Raw genomic sequence first — 26,314 nt, forward strand, 5'->3', positions numbered from 1 at the left:
ATTCTGTCGGTGAGATCTTCAAGTGTATGATAAAGGAGAAGGACAAAACCCTCCAAATTAAAAGCCTTACTAAGCAGAATCCTGAGAGGGATTGTTATGGGAACAAGTTGTTTTGGAGCCAAACTAGTTCACCTGTGCTTTGGCCTCTCTCTCTCTCTCTGTGTGTGTGTGTGTGTGTGTGTGTGTGTGTGTGTGTGTGTGTGTGTGTGTGTGTGTGTGTGTGTGTGTGTGTGTGTGTGTGTGTGTGTGTGTGTGTGTGTGTGTGTTTCTGCTGCTCCTTTTAGCACAAAGTAAAAAGCATGGAACACTGCCTGAATTCTGACCATGTAGGCCTTAGAACATAAGCCAGCCAATCAGCGCTCCTTTCTCCTTGAGACAACACCCAGGGGAACAGATGTGGCCCAGGAAATGAAGAGGATCGGCATCATGGGTATTCACACACAAACCTCCACTCTCTCTAGTAAATCTTGAAGACGCGCACACACACAAGACGTCACACACAACATCCTGACTTAATTTCCTGTGTTGTGACATGAAAAACACAAGATGACAATCTTGAGACAGTCTCTCCTTTTTTTCTAATCTCTATACTGTCCGTGCTTCTATATCATCATTTATAGGGGGCGCAGTATGTGTGTTGAAGGCATGACGGAGCCCAGAAACAGGATCTGTTATCTGGATAACACTGTCTGCAGTCTCCAGTGGGAAACTACAGTTGAAGTCAGAAGTTTACATACACCTTAAACTCAGTTTTTCACAATTCCTGACATTTAATCAGAGTAAAAATTCACTATTTTATGTCAGTTAGGATCACCACTTTATTTTAACACTGTGAAATGTCAGAATAATAGTAGAGAGAATGATTTATTTCAGCTTTTATTTCTTTCATCACATTCCCAGTGGGTCAGATGTTTACATACACTCAATTAGTATTTGGTAGCATTGCCTTTAAATTGTTTAACTTGGGTCAAACATTTCGGGGAGCCTTCCACAAGCTTCCCACAATAAGTTGGGTGAATTTTGGCCCATTCCTCCTGACAGAGCTGGTGTAACTGAATCAGGTTTGTAAGCCTCCTTGCTTGCACACGCTTTTTCAGTTCTGCCCACAAATGTTCAATAAGATTGAGGTCAGGGCTTTGTGATGGCCACTCCAATACCTTGACGTTGTTGCCACAACAAGTATGCTTGGAGTCAATGTTCATTTGGAAGACCCATTTGCGACCAAGCTTTAACTTCCTGACTGATGTCTTGAGATGTTGCTCCAATATATTCACATAATTTTCCTTTCTCATGAGGCGATCTATTTTGTGAAGTGCACCAGTCCCCCCTGCAGCAAAGCAACCCCACAACATGATGCTGCCACCCCCATGCTTCACGATTGGGATGGTGTTCTTTGGCTTGCAAGCCTCTCCCTTTTCCTCCAAACATAACAATGGTCATTATGGCCAAACAGTTCTATTTTTGTTTCATCAGACCAGAGGACATTTCTCCAAAAAGTACGATCTTTGTCCCAATGTGCAGTTGCAAACTGTAGTCTGGCTTTTATGGCGGTTTTGTAGCAGTGGCTTCTTCCTTGCTGAGTGGCCTTTCAGGTTATGTTGATTCTGGACTCGTTTTATTGTGGATATAGATACTTTTGTACCTGTTTCCTCCAGAATCTTCAAGGTCCTCTGCTGTTGTTCTGGGATTGATTTGCACTTTTAACTCCAAAGTACATTCATCTCTAGGAGACAGAATGCGTCTCTTTCCTGAGCGGTATGACGGCTGTGTGGTCCCATAGTGTTTATACTTGCGTGTTTGTACAGATGAACGTGGTACCTTCAGGCATTTGGAAATTGCTCCCAAGGATGAACCAGACTTGTGGACGTCTACAATTTTTTTCTGAGATCTTGGCTGATTTCTTTGGATTTTCCCATGATGTCAAGCAAAGAGGCACTGAGTTTGAAGGTAGGACTTGAAATACATCCAATTGTACACCTCCAATTTACTCAAATGATGTAAATTAGCCTATCAGAAGCTTCTAAAGCCATGACATAATTTTCTGGGCAATTTTCCAAGCTGCTTAAAGGCAGTCAACTTAGTGTATGTAAACTTCTGACCCTCTGGAATTGTGATACAGTGAATTATAACAGTGAATTATATGTGAAATAATCTGTCTGTAAACAATTGTATGAAAAATTACTAGTGTCATGCATAAAGTAGATGTCCTACCCAAAAACTATAGTTTGTTAACAAGAAATTTGTGGAGTGGTTGAAAAATATGTTTTAATGACTCCAACCTGAGTGTACGTAAACTTCCGACTTCAACTGTACATTAAGACAAGGGAAGTGCTTCAGTCAGAGCTAGGCTGTGTATTAAATGGCATACCTATTTCCTAAATAGTGCTATACTTTTGACCAGAGCCCTGTGGACCCTGGGCAAAAGTAGTTCACTATAGGGAACAGAGTGCCATTTGGGGAGCAGCCGTATAGTCCACTTGATCCTCTTGTTTTCATTTCTGACTGTTGATTAATGTGGAAAGAGAAGATGTGAGATGAACGCTGACGCCCATGGCAGGTGCAGAGTGTGTGTGTGTGTATGAGAGAGAGGGTTGGTTGCCTGGGACCGACCGGGGCTGACACTGAGCGAGGGGGACTGTGGGAAAAGAACCCTGGGACCAACCGGGGCTGACACTGAGGGAGGGGGACTGTGGGAAAAGAACCCTGGAACCGACCGGGGCTGACACTGAGGGAGGGGGACTGTGGGAAAAGAACCCTGGGACCGACCGGGGCTGACACTGAGGGAGGGGGACTGTGGGAAAAGAACCCTGGAACCGACCGGGGCTGACACTGAGGGAGGGGGACTGTGGGAAAAGAACCCTGGGACCGACCGGGGCTGACACTGAGGGAGGGGGACTGTGGGAAAAGAACCCTGGGACCGACCGGGGCTGACACTGAGGGAGGGGGACTGTGGGAATAGAACCCTGGAACCGACTGGGGCTGACACTGAGGGAGTGGGACTGTGGGAAAAGAACCCTGGGACCGACCGGGGCTGACACTGAGGGAGGGGGACTGTGGGAAAAGAACCCTGGAACCGACCGGGGCTGACACTGAGGGAGGGGGACTGTGGGAAAAGAACCCTGGAACCGATCGGGGCTGACACTGAGGGAGGGGGACTGTGGGAAAAGAACCCTGGGACCGACCGGGGCTGACACTGAGGGAGGGGGACTGTGGGAAAAGAACCCTGGGACCGACCGGGGCTGACACTGAGGGAGGGGGACTGTGGGAAAAGAACCCTGGGAGCCTGATGCCCAGTCATAATAACACAGGGAGGAAACAGTAATGCAAAGCTCACACAGAGAGAACCAAGGCCACAGTATGTGTGTGAGAGAGAGGGATGGGAAGCATAGAACTGGAGCTTTTAAGAAGATTAGTGTTATATCAGCTGGAATGGTATATGTTTTATTGTGCTAAGTCTGCTACTGTTTAGACATTACGCTACCACTACTGCCTTTCATCCTGCTACTGTTTAGACTATACTATACTACTACTGCCTTTCATCCTGCTATTGTTTAGACATTACACAACTACTACTGCCTTTCATCCTGCTGCTGTTTAGACTATACTATACCACTACTGCCTTTCAGTCTGCTACTGTTTAGACATTACACTACCACTACTGCCTTTCATCCTGCTACTGTTTACACTATACCATACTACTACTGCCTTTCATCCTGCTGCTGTTTAGACTATACTATACGACTACTGCCTTTCATCCTGCTGCTGTTTAGACTATACTATACTACTACTGCCTTTCATCCTGCTATTGTTTAGACATTACACTACCACTACTGCCTTTCATCCTGCTACTGTTTACACTATACTATACTACTACTGCCTTTCATCCTGCTGCTGTTTAGACTATACTATACTACTACTGCCTTTTATCCTGCTACTGTTTAGACTATACCACTACTGCCTTTCATCCTGCTGCTGTTTAGACTATACTATACTACTACTGCCTTTCATCCTGCTACTGTTTAGACTATACTATACAACTAATGCCTTTCATCCTGCTATTGTTTAGACATTACACAACTACTACTGCCTTTCATCCTGCTGCTGTTTAGACTATACTATACCACTACTGCCTTTCAGTCTGCTACTGTTTAGACATTACACTACCACTACTGCCTTTCATACTGCTACTGTTTAGACTATACTATACAACTAATGCCTTTCATCCTGCTATTGTTTAGACATTACACAACTACTACTGCCTTTCATCCTGCTACTGTTTAGACATTACACTACCACTACTGTCTTTCATCCTGCTACTGTTTAGACTATACTATACTACTACTGACTTTCATACTGATACTGTTTAGACTATACTACTACTGTCTTTCACCCTGCTACTGTTTAGACTATACTATACTACTACTGACTTTCATCCTGCTACTGTTTAGACTATACTACTACTGTATTTCACCCTGCTACTGTTTAGACTATACTATACTACTACTGCCTTTCATCCTGCTACTGTTTAGACTATACTATACTACTATTGTCTTTCATCCTGCTACTGTTTAGACATTACTCTACTAATACTGCCTTTCAGCCTGCTACTGTTTAGACATTACTCTACTAATACAGCCTTTCATCCTGCTACTGTTTAGACATTACTATACTACTGCAGCAGGGTTCCCCAACTAGCGGCCTGGGGGTGATTTGAGACAGTCTCTTCTCCCCCCCCCCCACCACTCCCTAAGTATTCGGACCAAAATACTTTTGGACATGTAAGACTAAAAAAAAAAACTGCAAATCAGTTCCAAGTGATTTTAATTTTGTAAATCTGTTCCAAAGTATTCCCACGCATAATAAAGAGATATATATGTGATCATAAATGAATGAAAGCAAGGTTTGAAATGATTGTTTTAGTCAAATATTATATATTTTTGGGCCTCTTGCGGTCAATTTGCACTCTACAAATTATTTGTAATTAAACATCCGATCAGGAAACAGTTGTCCCATGGCTGAATCTAGTAGATGAGCCTTATACTATAGCCTTTCAGTTATGGCAAGTCTGTCTGACCAATTGTTTCCTAGTTACAATGCTTTACAACTTATCGTACATCACAACTCAGTAGATTAAACAGCAAATGACACCAACTCCCCCTTCTGTAATACCCACCTACCTGCTGACTCAAGCCCCTGCATTATTTTCAACAGGTGTGAGATCAGTTCAAAGCTACCTGCTGACCCAACCCCCTGCATTCTTATCAACAGGTGTGAGATCAGTTCAAACCTACCTGCTGACCCAACCCCCTGCATTCTTATCAACAGGTGTGAGATCAGTTCAAACCTACCTGCTGACCCAACCCCCTGCATTCTTATCAACAGGTGTGAGATCAGTTCAAACCTACCTGCTGACCCAACCCTTTCATTCTTATCAACAGGTGTGAGATCAGTTCAAAGCTCCCTGCTGACCCAACCCTTTCATTCTTATCAACAGGTGTGAGATCAGTTCAAAGCTACCTGCTGACCCAACCCTTTCATTCTTATCAACAGGTGTGAGATCAGTTCAAAGCTACCTGCTGACTCAAGCCCCTGCATTCTTATCAACAGGTGTGAGATCAGTTCAAAGCTACTTGCTGACTCAAGCCCCTGCATTCTTATCAACAGGTGTGAGATTAGTTCAAACCTACCTGCTGACCCAACCCCCTGCATTCTTATCAACAGGTGTGAGATCAGTTCAAAGCTCCCTGCTGACCCAACCCCCTGCATTCTTATCAACAGGTGTGAGATCAGTTCAAAGCTACCTGCTGACCCAACCCTTTCATTCTTATCAACAGGTGTGAGATCAGTTCAAAGCTCCCTGCTGACCCAACCCCCTGCATTCTTATCAACAGGTGTGAGATCAGTTCAAAGCTACCTGCTGACCCAACCCCCTGCATTCTTATCAACAGGTGTGAGATCAGTTCAAAGCTACCTGCTGACCCAACCCCCTGCATTCTTATCAACAGGTGTGAGATCAGTTCAAAGCTACCTGCTGACCCAACCCCCTGCATTCTTATCAACAGGTGTGAGATCAGTTCAAAGCTACTTGCTGACTCAAGCCCCTGCATTCTTATCAACAGGTGTGAGATTAGTTCAAACCTACCTGCTGACTCAAGCCCCTGCATTCTTATCAACAGGTGTGAGATCAGTTCAAAGCTACTTGCTGACTCAAGCCCCTGCATTCTTATCAACAGGTGTGAGATCAGTTCAAAGCTACTTGCTGACTCAAGCCCCTGCATTCTTATCAACAGGTGTGAGATCAGTTCAAAGCTACCTGCTGACCCAACCCCCTGCATTCTTATCAACAGGTGTGAGATCAGTTCAAAGCTACCTGCTGACCCAACCCCCTGCATTCTTATCAACAGGTGTGAGATCAGTTCAAAGCTACCTGCTGACCCAACCCCCTGCATTCTTATCAACAGGTGTGAGATCAGTTCAAAGCTACCTGCTGACCCAACCCCCTGCATTCTTATCAACAGGTGTGAGATCAGTTCAAAGCTACCTGCTGACCCAACCCCCTGCATTCTTATCAACAGGTGTGAGATCAGTTCAAAGCATACCTAACTAATGCAGTACCAATTGAATCCTTTTTATTTTCTTTTTATTTCACCTTTATTTAACCAGGTAAGATAGTTGAGAACAAGTTCTCCTTTACAACTGCGACCTGGCCAAGATAAAGCAAAACAGAGTTACACAAACAACCACACAGAGTTACATAGAATAAACAACTGTACAGTCAACACAATAAAATAAAATAAATGTCTATATACAGTGTGTGCAATTTGGGTAGGTGGCTGTTTGTGTTCGACTCGAGATAAGCTTGACTTTGCCAATGTCAAGGCCATAACACACTTGTCTTGAGTTTTATCTTAGTGTATGAGTGCTCTGACTTAGAGGAGGCTGGTGGGAGGAACTATAGGAGGACGGGCTCATTGTAGTGGCTGGAATAAAATCAACTGGAATGGTACCAAACACATCAAACACAACGTTTGACTCCATTCCATTAATTCCATTCCAACCATTACAATGAGCCCATCCTCCTAAAGCTCATACCACCAGCCTCCTCTGTATGACTAATTCCACACACACTACCTATCTGCGGTTCATCAATTATAGTCAACATCTCAAGGTAAACCTTTAATCATAGGTTAGTGACATAAGATGTTTTAATATTGCACATAAAGGACTAACTAACTCCCACGTGTCCAAGTTATAGAAAAACACATGCCAACATAATTTTGTAATTGCCCTAAATGTATAAATAAAGTTATTTTAAATGAATTGACTTCACTCATACTGTACCGTCTAAGTGTGCACTTCCACTAAACACACTTGATTTATCCTTTTCTTGATAAAGTAACATCATGCCAAACAAACCCACTTGATGGTCAAGCTGTGCCAGGCAGATGGACAGATTCAATATAGCATCATAGTGAAGGAGAACTCTATTGGCATCTAATGCTTCTCTCTTCTTTCATCATTATCATCCACTCTCATTCAAGTTCACTTTCTGTCTCGCTGAGACTTGTACAGTCTGTATAGTCTCAGTTGTGTGTGTGTGTGTGTGTGTGTGTGTGTGTGTGTCTTTATTCATAACTGTTAATGAGTTCTCAGAAGAGATACTATGCATAAATGCGGCATTGGAAATATATGATGCTGCCAGGTTTCAAGTCCCAACACATGACTGTTTCTGGTTCCCTGTTTTCCACCATCACCTGCTAGACAGTTGGCCTGTCTACAGCAATAATAACTGTATCATTAACACAGACACATAACACACACACACAAGCATGTACACAATCACATCCTTAAACATCTGCCAAGACAGAGTTCGCTACCCTGAGTGCCTTGTTTGATCCTACATTAAGAGTGTGTGTGTGTGTGTGTGTGTGTGTGTGTGTGTGTCTGTGTCTGTGTCTGTCTGTGTGTGGTTATGACAGACAGTCCCCTCTCCTTTATGGACCAATCATCACATGTTCCATAGGTATCCCTCACCTTTCCATTGGACAGTAGCAGCTGTGTAACTCCACTACAGGAGTGTTGGAGCAGTATGGTAAACAGTGGGCAAAGTTGGTTGAAAGGTCATTGTATTCTCATGACAATCTGTGAAAGCCAGCTCCTCTGTTTGTAACCCTGTTGTCTTGAACACACACACACACTCTTTCTCTCTCTCTCCTGCTCTCTCCTTCTGCTGCATTAACAAGATTAAGAGAGGACAATTAGCAAACCACTCACAACCACTTGTATCACTCTGGGAAAGAAGGACAGAAATCTCCCTCTCTCCTCTTCCAAAAGAAGGGATTTCCTCTGGTCTTGAGTTGTGAAGTAAAGGCTTTAAGTGTCTGATCTGATGTGCTAATGTTGGCACCAGTAACAATGGTCTAGTGTATAGAGGGAGTTTATTTTGGGGGTCTGGTTAATGGGGGGAAGTGGGAGGTATTGTTCCCTGTGTGTGTGCCTGTGCGTGTGTGTGTGTGTATCAGACTACGGTCTTTTGTATCTGTGTTTCAAATAGCACCCTATTCCCTATATAGTGCAGTACTTTTGATCAGAGCCCTATCAAACGTAGTGTACTATATAGGGAATAGAGTGCAATCTGGCACACAGCCTGTGTCAAGGTCCGGACACACTGGTAGAGAGGTGACATCATTGTCACTAGTTGCTGCCCAGATACAGAGGCTTGAAGGAGGAAGCATTGTATTATCGCCAAATTAGGTGACAATAGATTTGTCGATGTGTGTGTGTGTCAGTGCAAGCAGGCATTTGTGTGTGTGTGTGTGTGTGTGTTGGTGGGGTTTACTTACACACACCGATTAATCAATTCAAAACAGAATGATCTCTCTCATAGCCTCTCAGTTAGACTAAAAGAAAGGCTGTGGAAAAACAGAGACAGCAGCTCTCATCGGAGCCAACAATGTAAAGGACGACATGACTGTTTAATCCAAATGTTCCAACGTTTCTCACACTTTGTAATCAGATTCCAAAACAGCTGCCAGCTGTAAGCAACTGCATCATACGAGAAGTGTGTGTGTGTGTGTGTGTGTGTGTGTGTGTGTGTGTGTGTGTGTGTGTGTGTGTGTGTGTGTGTGTGTGTGTGTGTGTGTGTTTGTGTTTTACATAAACTCAACCTCAGCCCCAGCTGTGTACAGTAATGTCAGTCGTCAACCTGACTACAAGTCAGTAATGGAAAAGGGAGTGACTAGTGAGTATCGAAATAGGGGGAGAGGAATAGGGATTCAAAGAGGGATGTCAGCTGGTTGATTTGAGAGGCATTGTGAGGGTGTGAGAAAAAGACAGCGAGACAGAGACAGCCGCTGACAGAGACAGCGAGACAGAGACAGGGCAAGAGAGACAGATTGAGACGAAGGCAGAGAGGAACAGTTGATTGAGAAAGAGAGAAAGATCTGTGAATAATCTGTGAATCCAGAAGCACCCAGGAACAGGTTCAGTGACATGCTGGTACATAGACCCTTAGATGTGGCCAGAGGAGGTTTACACATAGAGAAATAAAGTAGAGTGTTCTAGTCATGTCCCACATGGCACCCTGCTCCCAATACAGTGCACTACTTTTGACCAGGCCCCATAGAGCTCTAGTCAAAAGCAGTGCACTATAGCAGGGAATGGGGTTCCATTTGGGATGCACATTGGATCTTTGTCTTAACCATCTGAAAACAAAGAGCCGATTATAGAAGAAGAGGAAACACGTACACACGAGAAGTAGACTCTCCTCAGATGTGATGATGAGATAATATAGCAACAGTCGTGGCTCTACTGTTTAACTTACATCGGAAATGTTTAGTCTTAGCAGGACTGATAAGGAATATGACATTCAGTCTTTTAGTGCATTCTTCTGTTTTGATGCTTATGTGATACTCAAACAGGCAATGCTTGAAATCTCATCTCCACAGGAAAGACACAATAATCTTGTTCTGACCTATTGCTCAGGATGCTGCTTTAGATGTGGGTAAAGCGTATGGTGCAGGAGCACACATGCATGTGTGTGACTTTTTGGTAGCAGCAGAGGGACTCTGTTTCCCAAATTCAAAGAGAATCCACCAAACCTCTCTCAAGCCTATGCTTAAACAGATGGAGGCATTGCATTAACTATACAGGTAAACCAAACACTAGCATATTCAAGATGTTTATCCAGGATAAGTATTCGGTTGGCCGCTTCCCAAACATTCATGCGTAACACAATAGTTTTTGGGAGGTGGCCAACCATGGGATTACCCCGGGTTTAATGGTTGAAATCGTGAAATCCATTCTGACTCACTTTTTTGGTATGGGTTCTTATAGAGGGGAAACTAAAATAAGACCTGGATTAAAATACTATCTAAAATAATTTAAAATACTTTATCTGGGATTGATTGAGCTTGACTGTCACTACGGAACCAATAGAATAGTCACAAAAATGCAAACGTCGCCCATCCAGCACTCCAGGCAAACTACAGATGTAGGATCTTAATTTGATCACTCTTTTGTTGCTGAGAATTTTCCTGCACAGCAGGAAATGCAAAACTTGTAGTGTATTCAAGGTTTAAAAATGCTTCTAAAGTTTGTAATTTCCACTTTAGTGCCCTAACAAAAAAACATTTCCTGCTGCTGCAGAATTATTTTCATGCGGTAGCAAACTGGCTCAAATTAAGACCCTATATCTGTAGAGCAAATGTTAAAAGTATATGAAAAGATTTCAAATAGAAATCAATCCCAGGTCTGACACATAGAAAAGGTTTTTTTCATTATGCACTATGCATAGGGTTTGGAATAGAATTAGGTATTAGGTACTTTTAGGTACTTTCATCCACACCCTGCTTGTAAAACTCTCATCCCTCCACAGATCAAATTTAACTAGCGACTGAAATCAATCCGTATCGTGAAAGTCTCATGGTAAATCTGCGTACATTTTTTAAAGTAATTTACAATTGAGCAGACATATGCAGTGTTTACCGTGAATACAGTCTCCGCGGACACTGGAACATTGCCTTTCAATTTAAGTGGAGCTATAACGCAGATCTTCCACGATACTTCTGCGATACGGATTGAATCCAGACCAATTTCTCCCTCTCTCTTCTCTCTCATGCACATTCCCTCTCTGTGTCTCTCCATATCTCAATTTGTCTCTGTTTCTCTCTCCTTTCTCTATTTTACTGTGTCTATCCTGTTGTCTGGGTCTAGACTTTAGGGAAACCTCTAGCCTCTCTGTCGGCATGACAACATGCATGCTACTGCCCCTACCATAGCAGGAGGCATGTGCCACTTCTATCCCACAGAGGAAGGGAAAGAGAAGAGAGAGAGAGAGGGATACAGAGAGGTTAAGGGTCCAGATCATTGCCCTTTGGCATCACTCTCACCGGGTCCAAGGATGTCACAGTGGAATGTTCTGGATCGGTTCGGTTCTAACCCAGTTGTTTCCCTAATTTGGACCCCTGTGCTGTAAGTGAGTGTGTGTGTGTACACATGTGCACTTGCATGTGAGACTGGCGCCTTGCAGGAGTCAAGTACACCAGACCAGAGCAGCCCAAAGCAAAGCCCTTCAGGGTTGATGGAGGGAGAGACAGAGTCACTGAGTCTCTGTCTGGCTAAATAGGTCTTAATTGGCAACAAACCTTGTTTCTCTTCCTCCTTCCCTCCTCCTTGGCCCCTTTCGCCCCTTCATTCTTCTTCCTCCTCTCCCCATCTCCTTCACCTCATTTTCCTCCACGTTCACCTCTCCCTCCTTCTCATCACCACTACTATAGACTGTCAATGTTTGCATTTGTAGCTAGAATGGTGGCTACTCTAGTGTTGAGAGAGACTGGGTCCAGTGGGCACAAAGTCCCTAACTATCTCAGCCGTGACACCGTGTCTGGTCACAAGGCACACAGTCAATGTGTGTGTAGGTCCGTGTGAACATGTCTGTTTTGTATCAAGTGTTGTTCTTAGCTCCAGCACACCGTGTCCCCCCCTACCTCTGATCCCTCCACCCCTTTCGCTCTCTCACTCCTTTATCATGGAGGTCAGTTGTGTCTGCGGTCTGGCCACTTATTAATGAAGTTAATTAAACAGCAATTAAAAACAGACACACTCAGCCATCTGTGGCTGACCTGGAAGGGAGGGAGAGGGGTGGAGGAAGGAATGGAGGGGGGGGGGGTGAGGGACTCGAGGTGTGAACAGATAGGAGGAAGGGTTGGAGGTGGTGGAGGTGTGAGGGGGCTGGAGAAGGAGGGAGGGATGGAGGAGGTGTGAGGGGGCTGGAGAAGGAGGGAGGGTTGGAGGTGGTGGAGGTGTGAGGGGGCTGGAGAAGGAGGGAGGGTTGGAGGTGGTGGAGGTGTGAGGGGGCTGGAGAAGGTGGGAGGGTTGGAGGTGTGAGGGGGCTGGAGAAGGAGGGAGGGTTGGAGGTGGTGGAGGTGTGAGGGGACTGGAGAAGGAGGGAGGGTTGGAGGTGGTGGAGGTGTGAGGGGGCTGGAGAAGGAGGGAACTGAAGGAAGGGTGTAAGAGAGGGAAGAGAGAGAGGTGGAAAGCCCCCAGTGACTTCATAGGTTATAAACACCCTAAACTACTCAACCATGGGTTTGTACTTTGTTATAAATGAGCTCAGTCCCTTAAAATGTAATGACTGGTGCTTTAAAAGGGATCGAATGTTACTGTGTTAACTAGTAACCTGCCATTGAGTGGTAAAACAACAGGGCATGTAGGGCCAGTTACAGGGTGTGATGTTTATAGAGATCATCAACATCCTCATCACCTTCATCATCATCGCCATCATCATCACCAGCATCATTATCATCATCACCAGCATCATTATCATCATCACCAGCATCACCATCAAAATCAAATCAAATGTTGTTTGTCACATGCACCAAATACCTTACAGTGAAATGCTTACATACAAGCCCTTAACCAACAATGCAGTTTTAAGAAAATGCCTAAAAAAGTAAGAGATAAGAATAACAAATAATTAAACAGCAGCAGTAAATTATAATATCTGGGCTACATACAGAGGGTACCGGTACAGAGTCAATGTGCGGGGTCACCGGTGTCGAGGTCATATATACATGTGGGTAGAGTTATTAAAGTGCCTGTGCATATAGATAATAACAGAGAGGAGCAGCAAGGGGAATGCACATAGTCTGGGTAGCCATTTGACTAGCTGTTCAGGAGTCTTTTGGCTTGGGGGTACCATCATCGCCATCATCACCATCATCATCATCACCACTATCATCATCACTATAATTGCATTGATCTGAAACGCACCTGCATTTGACCAATGATGCATGAAAGAAGTCTGGTGCGTTGAATGGACTGATGTGAGCGCGCCCACAGTCAAAAGCCAATGGTCTCCTTTATAGCCGATCTATCCATCTGTAGTTACAGAGCACACACCCGGAGAGCGGAGCGGGGTGGCAACGTGACCGCGCCCCGCCAGCCCCCAGCAACGCAGTAGCTATATCATATGACTCAAAGCGTTCCGACTTCATTCACTACGGAGATCACAGTCTTCAGCGGACCCGCTTTGAAGGGATCCAATAGGCTACAAAAACCGTTTGATAAGAACAACCGGGACATGCGGACGGCTTGACATTATTTTTGACCTATTCTCCACTTGCTGATATAAACAGGACATAAAGTTGATATTTTTGGAAGTCTCCCATAAATGTATGGATAGTGAAATATTATATTCTCAGAGAATTGTGTCGACATGCATAAAGGATTAAAACACTTAAATGTTCCACTACGAGACGTCTTCACTTCGCGTGGATTATAGCCTGATCGACAAAATGATTACATTTCTCACACCTGGAAGTTCTTATACGCATAGATAGCTCTTGTCTCAGGTGCCGTAACTGCGACCCATCTCCTGCTCCTGTGTTGCTTCTGTGTCCAAAAGCGGAGTAGGAAACCCAACTGACTTCAATAAACGTCAGTCTTAAATGTAAACCTAAATGAACACCCAATAAAGTCCCACTGTTAGCCTCGCCATGTTGCCTATAATAGCCAAATAATTCGGACTACCGGCTGTAGACTCGTGGAGGTAGCGGTTCCACCCGAGGGATGGTACTGGATTCCCGTGGTTTGGGAGCGACGCCTCAGCTCCTGGTTCTGGAACGGTGTTGGTGGAACTACTGGAACTTTCTCTCGTTCTGGAGCCCAAAGGACCTGAAGGGAGATGAGAGCCGCTTTTCTGAGCTTCCTCCTCGCCTGCTTATTGTGCCTGTTACGCACCGCCGCTGAGGTAATGGACTTTTGGTTTGTACGCTATGTAGGGGCCAAATCTGTTCAAATTGTGCGGTTTTTAGTGCAACGCTTACTTCGTTGGCAGGTGCAATGTTTGTTCGCTCATGCTCCACTTATGCATAATTATGCACAAAAGTAGCGTTGCTGTAACTCCGTCCAAAAATGACATGACAATAGAGGGAATCTATGGCTTCTCAGCAACAAGCGCAAACTAAGTGTGCATTATACCACACCCTTAATTGTGCACATATTTGTGCTTAAAACACTTCTTCAGCGCTACATAGTCACACTCATACCACTTCTATAGCCGCGCTATCCATTACGGTACGATAACGTCTGTGTAGGTAATAAAGTGCTGTTATTTTCATTTCAATGTTTTCCTTTTGTTCTAGGAGGACCCACTCCCCCCGGAGCTGTTGGAGCGGCTGTCCCGCAGTGAGATCCGCAGCATCAGCGACCTCCAGCGGCTCCTGGAGCTAGACTTGGAAGGTAGGCCTAAAGCCTCTTATATCCGTCTTCATTCAATGGCTTTATTACACAGCCTAGGGCTAGGCTTCAGTAAAGACACTGAATTGAGCTCAACACAACATGCCAGAAGTAGCCTACAAGGTTCTGGATAGAACCAAAACGGGTTATATTGCTTGCTTCATATATGGCACCCCTAAATGTTCTATATAGAACCCTCTTATTGGGTTGGTTGATCAGAACCCCATGGGTTCTTATTCACTGACCCAACATTTGTTCTAGATAACCTTAAGGGGTGCCATATATGAAGCAAGCATAGAACACTTTTTGGTTTATATCCAGAACCTTTGTTTCTAAGTGTACCCTTTGAAGGTAGGAGGACAGAGATGAGAAGAGGTGCTACGGCTGTGTCTGGTTTGTGATAGGCTGTTAGCCTGTGGGCAACTTGGACAGGTTTGTCTGCTACATAAGAGATGTTGAATTAGACGAGTTACTTCCTGCAGCTTAGCGGGAGAGAGTCGGTGAATCTCCATTGGATGTTGCCCCGGCCATGAGACGTCAAAAGACGTCTCACCAGCTTCTGCTCGGTGATAGTGGGAGTTGTCTCTGTCCCGCTGCTCGCGGCACTAGGGAGGACAGTCACCATGGGGCACTAGGGAGGACAGTCACCATGGGGCACTAGGGAGGACAGTCACCACGGGGCACTAGGGAGGACAGTCACCATGGGGCACTAGGGAGGACAGTCACCATGGGGCACTAGGGAGGACAGTCACCATGGGGCACTAGGGAGGACAGTCACCACGGGGCACTAGGGAGGACAGTCACCACGGGGCACTAGGGAGGACAGTCACCACGGGGCACTAGGGAGGACAGTCACCACGGGGCACTAGGGAGGACAGTCACCACGGGGCACTAGGGAGGACAGTCACCACGGGGCACTAGGGAGGACAGTCACCACGGGGAACTAGGGAGGACAGTCACCACGGGGCACTAGGGAGGACAGTCACCACGGGGCACTAGGGAGGACAGTCACCACAGGGCACTAGGGATTACAGTCACCACGGGGCACTAGGGAGGACAGTCACCACGGGGCACTAGGGATTACAGTCACCACGGGGCACTAGGGAGGACAGTCACCACGGGGCACTAGGGAGGACAGTCACCACGGGGCACTAGGGAGGACAGTCACCATGGGGCACTAGGGAGGACAGTCACCACGGGGCACTAGGGAGGACAGTCACCATGGGGCACTAGGGAGGACAGTCACCACGGGGCACTAGGGAGGACAGTCACCATGGGGCACTAGGGAGGACAGTCACCATGGGGCACTAGGGAGGACAGTCACCATGGGGCACTAGGGAGGACAGTCACCACGGGGCACTAGGGAGGACAGTCACCACGGGGCACTAGGGAGGACAGTCACCACGGGGCACTAAGGAGGACAGTCACCATGGGGCACTAAGGAGGACAGTCACCACGGGGCACTAGGGAGGACAGTCACCACGGGGCACTAGGGATTACAGTCACCACGGGGCACTAGGGAGGACAGTCACCACGGGGCACTAGGGAGGACAGTCACCACGGGGCACTAGGGAGGACAGTCACCACGGGGCACTAGGGAGGACAGTCACCACGGGGCACTAGGGAGGACAGTCACCACGGGGCACTAGGGAGGACAGTCACCACGGGGCACTAGGGAGGACAGTCACCACGGGGCACTAGGGAGGACAGTCGCCACGGGGCACTAGGGAGGACAGTCGCCACGGGGCACTAGGGAGGACAGTCGCCACGGGGCACTAGGGAGGACAGTCACCACGGGGCACTAGGGAGGACAGTCACCACGGGGCACTAGGGAGGACAGTCACCACGGGGCACTAGGGAGGACAGTCACCACGGGGCACTAGGGAGGACAGTCACCACAGGGCACTAGGGATTACAGTCACCACGGGGCACTAGGGAGGACAGTCACCACGGGGCACTAGGGATTACAGTCACCACGGGGCACTAGGGAGGACAGTCACCACAGGGCACTAGGGAGGACAGTCACCACGGGGCACTAGGGAGGACAGTCACCATGGGGCACTAGGGAGGACAGTCACCACGGGGCACTAGGGAGGACAGTCACCATGGGGCACTAGGGAGGACAGTCACCACGGGGCACTAGGGAGGACAGTCACCATGGGGCACTAGGGAGGACAGTCACCATGGGGCACTAGGGAGGACAGTCACCATGGGGCACTAGGGAGGACAGTCACCACGGGGCACTAGGGAGGACAGTCACCACGGGGCACTAGGGAGGACAGTCACCACGGGGCACTAAGGAGGACAGTCACCATGGGGCACTAAGGAGGACAGTCACCACGGGGCACTAGGGAGGACAGTCACCACGGGGCACTAGGGATTACAGTCACCACGGGGCACTAGGGAGGACAGTCACCACGGGGCACTAGGGAGGACAGTCACCACGGGGCACTAGGGAGGACAGTCACCACGGGGCACTAGGGAGGACAGTCACCACGGGGCACTAGGGAGGACAGTCACCACGGGGCACTAGGGAGGACAGTCACCACGGGGCACTAGGGAGGACAGTCACCACGGGGCACTAGGGAGGACAGTCACCACGGGGCACTAGGGAGGACAGTCGCCACGGGGCACTAGGGAGGACAGTCGCCACGGGGCACTAGGGAGGACAGTCACCACGGGGCACTAGGGAGGACAGTCACCACGGGGCACTAGGGAGGACAGTCACCACGGGGCACTAGGGAGGACAGTCACCACGGGGCACTAGGGAGGACAGTCACCACGGGGCACTAGGGAGGACAGTCACCACGGGGCACTAGGGAGGACAGTCACCACGGGGCACTAGGGAGGACAGTCACCACGGGGCACTAGGGAGGACAGTCACCACGGGGCACTAGGGAGGACAGTCACCACGGGGCACTAGGGAGGACAGTCACCACGGGGCACTAGGGAGGACAGTCACCACGGGGCACTAGGGAGGACAGTCACCACGGGGCACTAGGGAGGACAGTCACCACGGGGCACTAGGGAGGACAGTCACCACGGGGCACTAGGGAGGACAGTCACCACGGGGCACTAGGGAGGACAGTCACCACGGGGCACTAGGGAGGACAGTCACCACGGGGCACTAGGGAGGACAGTCACCACGGGGCACTAGGGAGGACAGTCACTACGGGGCACTAGGGAGGACAGTCACCACGGGGCACTAGGGAGGACAGTCACCACGGGGCACTAGGGAGGACAGTCACCACGGGGCACTAGGGAGGACAGTCACCACGGGGCACTAGGGAGGACAGTCACCATGGGGCACTAGGGAGGACAGTCACCACGGGGCACTAGGGAGGACAGTCACCACGGGGCACTAGGGAGGACAGTCACCACGGGGCACTAGGGAGGACAGTCACCATGGGGCACTAGGGAGGACAGTCACCACGGGGCTGGTGACGGCTGCTTGTGTCAAAACGTTTGATCTGTTTTACACCTTTTTATTCCACGTGAAATGAACTTTAGGAAAAGTGAACATAACTGGAGTCTGGTCGAATAAGGGGGATGGTTTGGACAAGGGCTTGAAACATACCTTAGGAAACGGTTAAAGCCATTCATTGTTAGGCAACTTAGTGAGTCTCTCCATCCTACATTCTGAAGTCCTTATCATTTTTTCATCATTTTTCATTTGGTCTTGACTACACCCCACCATTCATTCTGGCATTATTGAGATGCAAATAGGTCTGTCTGCTACTCAGCTGTCTCCTCGGGGCTGGGGGGGTGGGGGTCAAGTGGCTGTGGGCTTTATGCTGCTGTCATGCTGTCCATTATTTGTGGAGCAGCAGTGTAAGGCTGAATGACACACACACACACACACACACACTCACACTCACACACACTAACACACACACACACTAACAAACACACAATGAGGGCTAAATGGCTGCTGTGTTGGTATGTATAATTCATGGTGAAATTCCTGTGTGTCAGGAGGAAGGAGCTAGGAGGCTTTGTGTTGGTCAAGACATACAGCAAGCACTTAAGTTCCTGCACGTAAGTGCAGTCACGCACACACACTTGCAAGGAACACACACACACACACACACACACAGACACACACAATCATACACACACCCTCTACAGTCTACACTCTCTGTGGGGTCAGTATTTGGGTAGCAAATGAAAGGTTCTTTACACACACCCGACTAACAACCAAAGCTGTTAGATTGGATAGCAGAAGGCTTATGGTTGTCATGGTGACGATAAGGGATTGTTCATTTACAGAGGGGACACAGTTATTTTGAACTATTCTGGGGTCAAGCTTCTCTCTCCGTTCAGTGTTGCTCTGCTTCTGAATGGCCCAGCTAGTGTAGGGATAACATGACACTGACGTTGTGGTCAACAGAGAATGAGGTGATCGGGGAGAACAAACAGAGGTACCACAACAAGGCCTTCCCCCACAGCTACTCACAGCTGAAGAGCTCTCAGACACACTCCAGGCACAAGAGGAGCATCGGTAAGTGTGTGTTTGTGTGTGTGTGTGTGTGTGTGTGTGTGTGTGTGTGTGTGTGTGTGTGTGTGTGTGTGTGTGTTTGTGTGTATTTCTTTGTAGTTGTGTTCATGCATACCTGTGGAATTTGTGTGTGTGTGTGTGAGAGAGAGAAAGAGAGAGAGAGAGAGAGAAATAGAGAGAGAGAGAACGTGTGTCTGAGTATTTGCCTCTTTCCGTCTATATCCCATCTACTGTATGTCTACGTCTACGTGTGTGTGTGTCTGTGTGTGTCTCTGTGTGTGTATGTCTCTCTGTGTGTCTCTGTGTGTCTGTGTGTGTCTCTGTGTGTGTATGTCTCTCTGTGTGTCTCTGTGTGTGTGTGTGTCTCTGTGTGTGTATGTCTCTCCATGTTTCTCTGTGTGTCTCTGTGTGTGTATGTCTCTCTGTATGTGTGTATGTGTGTGTGTTTGTGTGTGTGTGTGTCTCTGTGTGTCTCTGTGTGTCTCTCTGTGTGTGTATGTCTTTCTGTGTGTGTGTGTGTCTGTATGTGTGTATCTCTGTGTGTGTGTGTGTGTCTGTGTGTGTGTGTGTGTGTCTCTGTGTATGTGTGTCTCTGTGTGTGTATCTCTCTCTGTGTGTGTGTGTGTGTGTGTGTGTGTGTGTGTGTCTGTGTATGTGTGTCTCTGTGTTTGTGTGTAAGTATACACCAACACTACATTCTCTCTATGCTGTCATGTTTCACCTTTAACCTCTCCCCCTCCCCTGTTACCCCAGAGGAGGCGTTACCCGCGGTGTGTAAGACTCGTACGGTGATCTACGAGATCCCTCGGAGCCAGGTGGATCCCACCTCCGCTAACTTCATCATCTGGCCCCCCTGTGTAGAGGTGAAGAGATGTACCGGATGCTGCAACACCAGCAACATGCACTGCCTGCCCTCCCGCAAGCACCACCGCACTGTCAAGGTAGGAGAGAGCCACACTTTCTCTGAACGCACACGCACACACATACAGGCACACACACACACACTTGCAGCAGCTCAACCATTCAACCCCTTTCTAGTAGTCCAGCTCCACTTATGTGTGTGTGTGTGTGTGTGTGTGTGTGTGTGTGTGTGTGTGTGTATTCATGCCTGCATACGTGTGTATGTGTACAGTACCAGTCATTGTAGAATAATAGTCAAGACATCTAAACTATGAAGTAACACATATGGAATCATGTAGTAACCGAAAAAGTGTTAAACAAATCAAAATGTATTTTATAATTGAGATTCTTCGAAGTAGCCACCCTTTGCCTTGATGACAGCTTTGCTCACTCTTGGCATTTTCTCAACCAGCTTCACCTGGAAGATAATAAAAATAAAGAAAAACATTTCAATGAGTAGGTGTTTCCAAACTTTTGTCTGATACTGTATATGTGTATATGTGTATATGTGTATATGTGTGTGTGTGTGTGTGTGTGTGTGTGTGTATGTGTGTGTGTGCCAGGCCAGGAGACTCCCTCGCGACCGCAGGAACATAATCATTTGTATTTGATCTCTGCCAGGCCTGGCACATAACAGCTAGTAAACCCTGCCATCTTAAACCCACACACACTGCCAACTGGAAGCTCTGCTCAGTGTGTGTGTGTGTGTGAGAGAGAGAGAGAGAGAGAGAGAGAGAGAGAGAGGATGGAGAGAGAGAAAAAGGAGTGAGACGGTGTGTGTGTGTTCATGCACTAAGGATTTCCAGCCAGTTTACCATCGTCTGAGCCGAGGAGGATAGTGGGTGTGTTCATGATCTCAGTGCTTCAGTGTATTCACTACGGGGGTTATTTTGTTTTCCCCACTCCCTGTTTCCCTCTGAGTGAATGGCTCCTCAGTCCTCTGTCTATTAAAAGACTAAAGATGCTGTCTGTCTGGCTTAGCTATTCCTTGTGTGTTTGTGTGTGTGTCTGTTTGGCTTAGCTGTTCCTCAGACAGTTCACACAGAGGAAGAAGTTGTTATTTCTGGGTGCTGAGGTCGTCCCTCCTTGTTTAGGTAAATGCTATTATGTTAAGTTCCTAATGAATGCAATCTGATCTGAACTGAGCTGGCTGAGGCAGTGCTATCTGTTGTAGACCTCAGATAGAGATCATATGCAGAAATAGAGGGTCAAAGGTCATGGAGATATCCCTGCAAATAAGAGTCGTAACTATTGGAGGAAATCTAACTGTGCTTAAATGTACAGAAAGAGAGTGAGAAAGAGAGAAGCAGTGTTTTTGAAGGGGTGAGGCATGGTCGGATAGAGAGAGCAGAGGGATAAGAGGAATGGACAGATGAGGCACGAGAGTAGAATGAAGTAAGCGGGTGGTGAGGAGAGATGGGAGGGATAGAGAGAGCAAAGGGATGAGAGGAATGGACAGATGAGGAGAGAAGGGAGGGATAGAGAGAGCAGAGGGATGAGAGGAATGGACAGATGAGGAGAGAAGGGAGGGAGAGAGAGAGCAGAGGGATGAGAGGAATGGACAGATGAGGAGAGAAGGGAGGGATAGAGAGAGCAGAGGGATGAGAGGAATGGACAGATGAGGAGAGAAGGGAGGGATAGAGAGAGCAGAGGGATGAGAGGAATGAACAGATGAGGAGAGAAGAGAGAGCGCAGATTTGATCCCCTTTTGATACTCAATATCAGATGAAAGGGTCTCTCTCTCTTTCATTCTTTTTCCTTTTCTTCATTCTTTCTTTCTTTCTTTGTCTTTGACAGAGAGGAAATCAAAAGATAAGTATCCCGTATATCCTGAGACTCAACTACAGAGACAGAACTATGGAGAAGAAACACACACACATACACGTGTGAGTGCACACACGCACGTACACACGTATGCACACACACACACACACACACACACACACACACACACACACGCACACGCACACGCACGCGCACACACTTTCACACGCTGTGTGGTGTCCAGGAGAAGCCTTCGAGGGTGTGTGAACGTGTGTGTGCACGTGCATGCTAGCTTGCCCATCTCTGCTCTTCCAGAAACCATTCACCAGTACCAGAACAGCAGACAGTTGTTTTTCAATGGCCCATACTGGTCTTGGCTCTGTGCATTAATCTCACATGGTTTCTCTGTGTCCACTGTCTGTTTCCCTCCATTCCAGTTTCCACTGGTGGGAGAGAGACAAAGGTTCCATTGTTATGTCTGACTTTATGATGCCTTTCTGGGGAAATAACAGCTCGAAGGACATGATCATATTAATTAGACCTGGTGGTTTACTGAGAACCCTACCACACCTCGTGTTGTACACCTTTGAGTTGACTCGTGTCTCATTCCCTGTATTTCATTTGACAGGTAGGAGACTTAGAAACTCCCTCAGGCTGCATCTCAGTAGAGCCTAACATGGGTTCTTCTCCATGTCTCCTTCCTTTCACATACAGATGTAGGATCTTAATTTGAGCCAGTTTGCTACAGCAGGAAAATAACCAGTCAGCAACAGGAAATGTGAATTATTATGTGTAGGGGTTGATACATTTTTTGTAAGGAAAAATCAAGCCTGACATTGTAAAGTGGAAATTACAAACGTTAGAAGCCTTTTTAAATTCTCAACCACAAAAGAGTGATCAAATTCAGATCCTACATCTGTACACTGCCCTGTAAGCACAGGGAAAGTAAGTAGCATGGCATCTGTCCAGTTGTTTCCTATCAGTGCAGAATCAGATGAAGGAAATGACACAAGGAGAAACAGCCTTAATTAGAACATGGACAGGGAGCGTCTCCAGTCCACACTATTGAGATGCCTTACCTCACCTGAACCTCTGTATCAATAACAGTGTTACTGTCTCTGCTGTGCTCCTCTGGTTCATGTTGTAACAAGGCAGCACCTTTCTGAGTGTGCGTGTGTGCGTGTGTGTGTGTGTGTGTGTGTGTGTTGTCTTTGTGTATGTTCAGACTTGAAAGAGAAGAGAGGCTTGTACAATCAGTCCTGAAGCTCTAGCAGGCGTGGCTCACTTTTTGAGCGAACACTAATGTGTGTGTGCTTGATTACGTGTGTGTGTGTTAGTGTACGAGGGTGTGTGTGTGTGTGTTAGTGTACGAGGGTGTGTGTCTGTGTTAGTGTACGAGTGTGTGTGTGTGTGTGTGTGTGTGTGTGTGTGTGTGTGTGTGTGTGTGTTAGTGTACGAGGGTGTGTGTGTGTTAGTGTACGAATGTGTGTGTGTGTGTGTGTGTGTGTGTTAGTGTATGAGGGTGTGTGTCAGGTTTTTGTATCCTTCCATTACCTCGAAAAGAGGGGATTCTACAGTACTCATTCTGATCCCTCCCTCCCTCCCTCCCTCCCTCCCTCCCTCCCTCCCTCCCTCCCTCCCTCCCTCCCTCCCTCCCTCTCCAGGTGGCTAAGGTGGAGTATGTGAGGAGGCGTCCTAAACTGAAGGAGGTGCTGGTGCGGCTGGAGGAGCACCTTGAGTGTATATGCACCTCCAAACGACACATCAAGGAACTCTACGACACAGACAATGGTAAATATCTTACTCTACTCTACTGCTGACAGTGTGTGTGTCAGCTCCTGTCTGAGAGTGTCTCTCTACACTGATATAAACTGATAACAGTTGAGGAATTGAAATGGTTCTCCCTCAGGGTATTCCACTCCTTTTTTCATTCCCCTTTTTTCTTTATAGACCCCCCTCTTCCCCCTCCTCCCCCTTCATTCACAGGACCCAGTAGGACCAAGGGTAAAGGGAGGAAACGTAAAAAGCTCAAAAACCTCAAAGAATTTCTCATACCTTTCTCGGGCATGTGGAAAAACATGAGTGTTTATTAGTGTCATTACGGTAGGCATTAGCACTACGGCCAATCAATGATCTGGGTTTAAACGGCAATCATGGGAATCGCCAATCAGAGACCAGTATCAATCGAACAGGAAGAGGGGGTGAAATTAGGAAGTGGTTTTAATTGGTGACTGGTGCCTTGGCTGATTACATTGGGTATGGAGGTTGTATTTGGTGGTGAAAGATGGGGGTGCTAAAGATTCATTGTTTTAAGTGGTGAACATTTGACATTGGGGGGATGACTTGAATTGTCTGATTGGCTAAGCTAACGTTTGGTACCTATTTCTCTCCTCCCATCAGGCGTAAGGTGAAGACAGATGGATGAAAGAGAGAAGAGTGAAAGAGAGGAAGAGGGAAGAGAACATGTTTCTCAGACTGAGATATGAACTTCAGCCACGTTGTGTGTGATGGCAACAAGAGAAGTGGGGACAGAGGACAGAGAACATATTCTATTTATGTTATATTCTATATCTTCCCACAAGACGAACCTTCAAAAATCAATCATTTTGATAACGTCAAAATATTGCCAGAATCGGGAATGATGTTTCTGGAAGATGGAAATAAGGACTTCGGTATTAGGAGTGGGTGTGGCTTCAATTTGATGATTGACAAGTGTCAAATAACATGACTACGCCAACTGGGAGAAGAAGAGAGGTAGATGATTGGATACTGGAGGACTATGGGAGTTGCAGTCTTTATATAAAGGACTTCTGACTACAAGACTACTCCCATGATTTTGGATGACACGCGGTTTGTAATCCTCCCAAGATGCTTCTGGATTTTTCCATCGGATTCCGAGGACAGTGACTGGGATTATGTTTTGTATATTACAAGATTCCAAGATGTACTCTCCTTCTGGAACGGAAGGAAGTCACCTACATGATGTATATCCTCTTATTTTTGTAACCCTGGTTTTCTATTGCTGACTGACTTCTTGATTAGTTTCTGGTATGTTATTCACATAAAGGAAGTTACAAGTTACTAATAAATATTTATAATGTCAATTTGTTATAATGTCTTTAGTTATAATGTCTTGAGAGAGAGAGAGAGAGAGAGAGAGAGAGAGAGAGAGAGAGAGAGAGAGAGAGAGAGAGAGAGAGAGAGAGAGAGAGAGAGAGAGAGAGAGAGAGAGAGAGAGAGAGAGAGAGAGAGAGAGAGAGAGAGAGAGAGAGAGAGAGAGAGAGAGAGAGAGAGAGAGAGAGAGAGAGAGAGAGAGAGAACTTAGTACAACTTAAGGGGTCACCTCTTATGACCCCTACTCAGACACTTTGAACATGAAACCCCTGTGAACTAGTAACTGAGTATATCTCTGCTCTCACTCATACATACCTTCAATACAGAGAGGAAGGAAGTAGATATCAAGACCAACACACTGCTAATGCCAAAGCAACTCTCAGGTTATAGAGCAGGGCCTGTATTCTAAAGCGTCTCAGAGGAAAAGTGCTGATCTAGGATCAGGTTCCACCTGTCCATTGTAATCTTATTCATTATGATCTAACAGGCTACACTGATCCTAGATCAGCAATCTTTTCTGAGACACTTTGTCAACACAGGCCCAGGTAACGGTTTTACTAAGATAGTCTTATTATTGTACTCTCTCAGTAAGGGATGAGATACTGTGTTTAGGAAAATAGTAAAAAGTCAATGCTGTTATTATTCTGTAACTTTTCAAAGAATCCCAGATGCTGACTTAGTTTCAACATATAAATCACTTCAAAGTTCTCACAGAAAGGAAATAACTTTGATAATACAGTGTATACACTCATGTATGACATGCAGTTTTTACATCTTAATCAGTGACACCTTAGTTGAAGTGGTAATATGGCATCTCTTTAGTTCCCACAATCCACCAGTGTTATAAGACGCCATGGACGGACAGACCCGGCTCCATTGGTTTAGCAAGACTTTTACTTAGTGAATAAACCAGTGAAATTGAGGAGGGATTGTGTGCCTTTGTGGTTTCTCAAAATTATATTCACCCTCTCTGCCAAACCATAAACTGCTCCCCCATAATCCTTTTCCAAACCCAAACTACAGCCCAAAATGCAACCCTCGGAGCCAGAAGCCTTTCTCTCGCTCTGTCTCTGTGTCATTATGACGTTACAGTCTATGGTGGCAGTAACACGGTACTCACTCCCAGTCAAACTCCCCTTCACATTTCCTAACGTCAAAAGATAATCATGACATAGCATAAAAATGCTACCATTTAGTGAGTGTCACAGTGGACTATATTCATAACAAACAATGAACAAAACTAATGTTTGTCGGGTTGTGGTGTGGTTTTAAAAGGAGGCGACACAAACACAGACAGAC

The 26,314-nt window shown here is 46.7% G+C and overlaps 1 protein-coding gene across 3 annotated transcripts; it reads left to right on the forward strand.

The window, feature by feature from the left end:
* Positions 1-12,718: 12,718 nt before the first annotated feature.
* Positions 12,719-25,005, forward strand: LOC110485559 (platelet-derived growth factor subunit A). 3 transcript variants are annotated; one of them, XR_016485726.1, is made up of 7 exons: positions 12,719-14,251; positions 14,646-14,742; positions 19,130-19,240; positions 19,991-20,178; positions 21,935-22,023; positions 23,566-23,692; positions 24,302-25,005. XR_016485726.1 is itself a non-coding variant. In XM_090195573.1 (6 exons), exons 1-6 carry the CDS (start codon positions 14,186-14,188, stop codon positions 24,310-24,312), a joined length of 600 nt encoding a protein of 199 aa, XP_090051699.1. In that variant the 5' UTR covers positions 12,719-14,185; the 3' UTR covers positions 24,313-25,005. The 3 variants fall into 3 exon arrangements, 1 of the variants encoding a protein (XP_090051699.1); XR_016485725.1 differs by lacking the exon at positions 21,935-22,023 and having other exon boundaries at positions 23,566-24,004; XM_090195573.1 differs by lacking the exon at positions 21,935-22,023.
* The last annotated feature ends 1,309 nt before the right edge of the window (positions 25,006-26,314 follow it).

This window comes from Oncorhynchus mykiss, chromosome 13 (assembly GCF_057628025.1).
Source record: "Oncorhynchus mykiss isolate SJ-2025 chromosome 13, ASM5762802v1, whole genome shotgun sequence".
Classification (NCBI taxonomy): domain Eukaryota; kingdom Metazoa; phylum Chordata; class Actinopteri; order Salmoniformes; family Salmonidae; genus Oncorhynchus; species Oncorhynchus mykiss.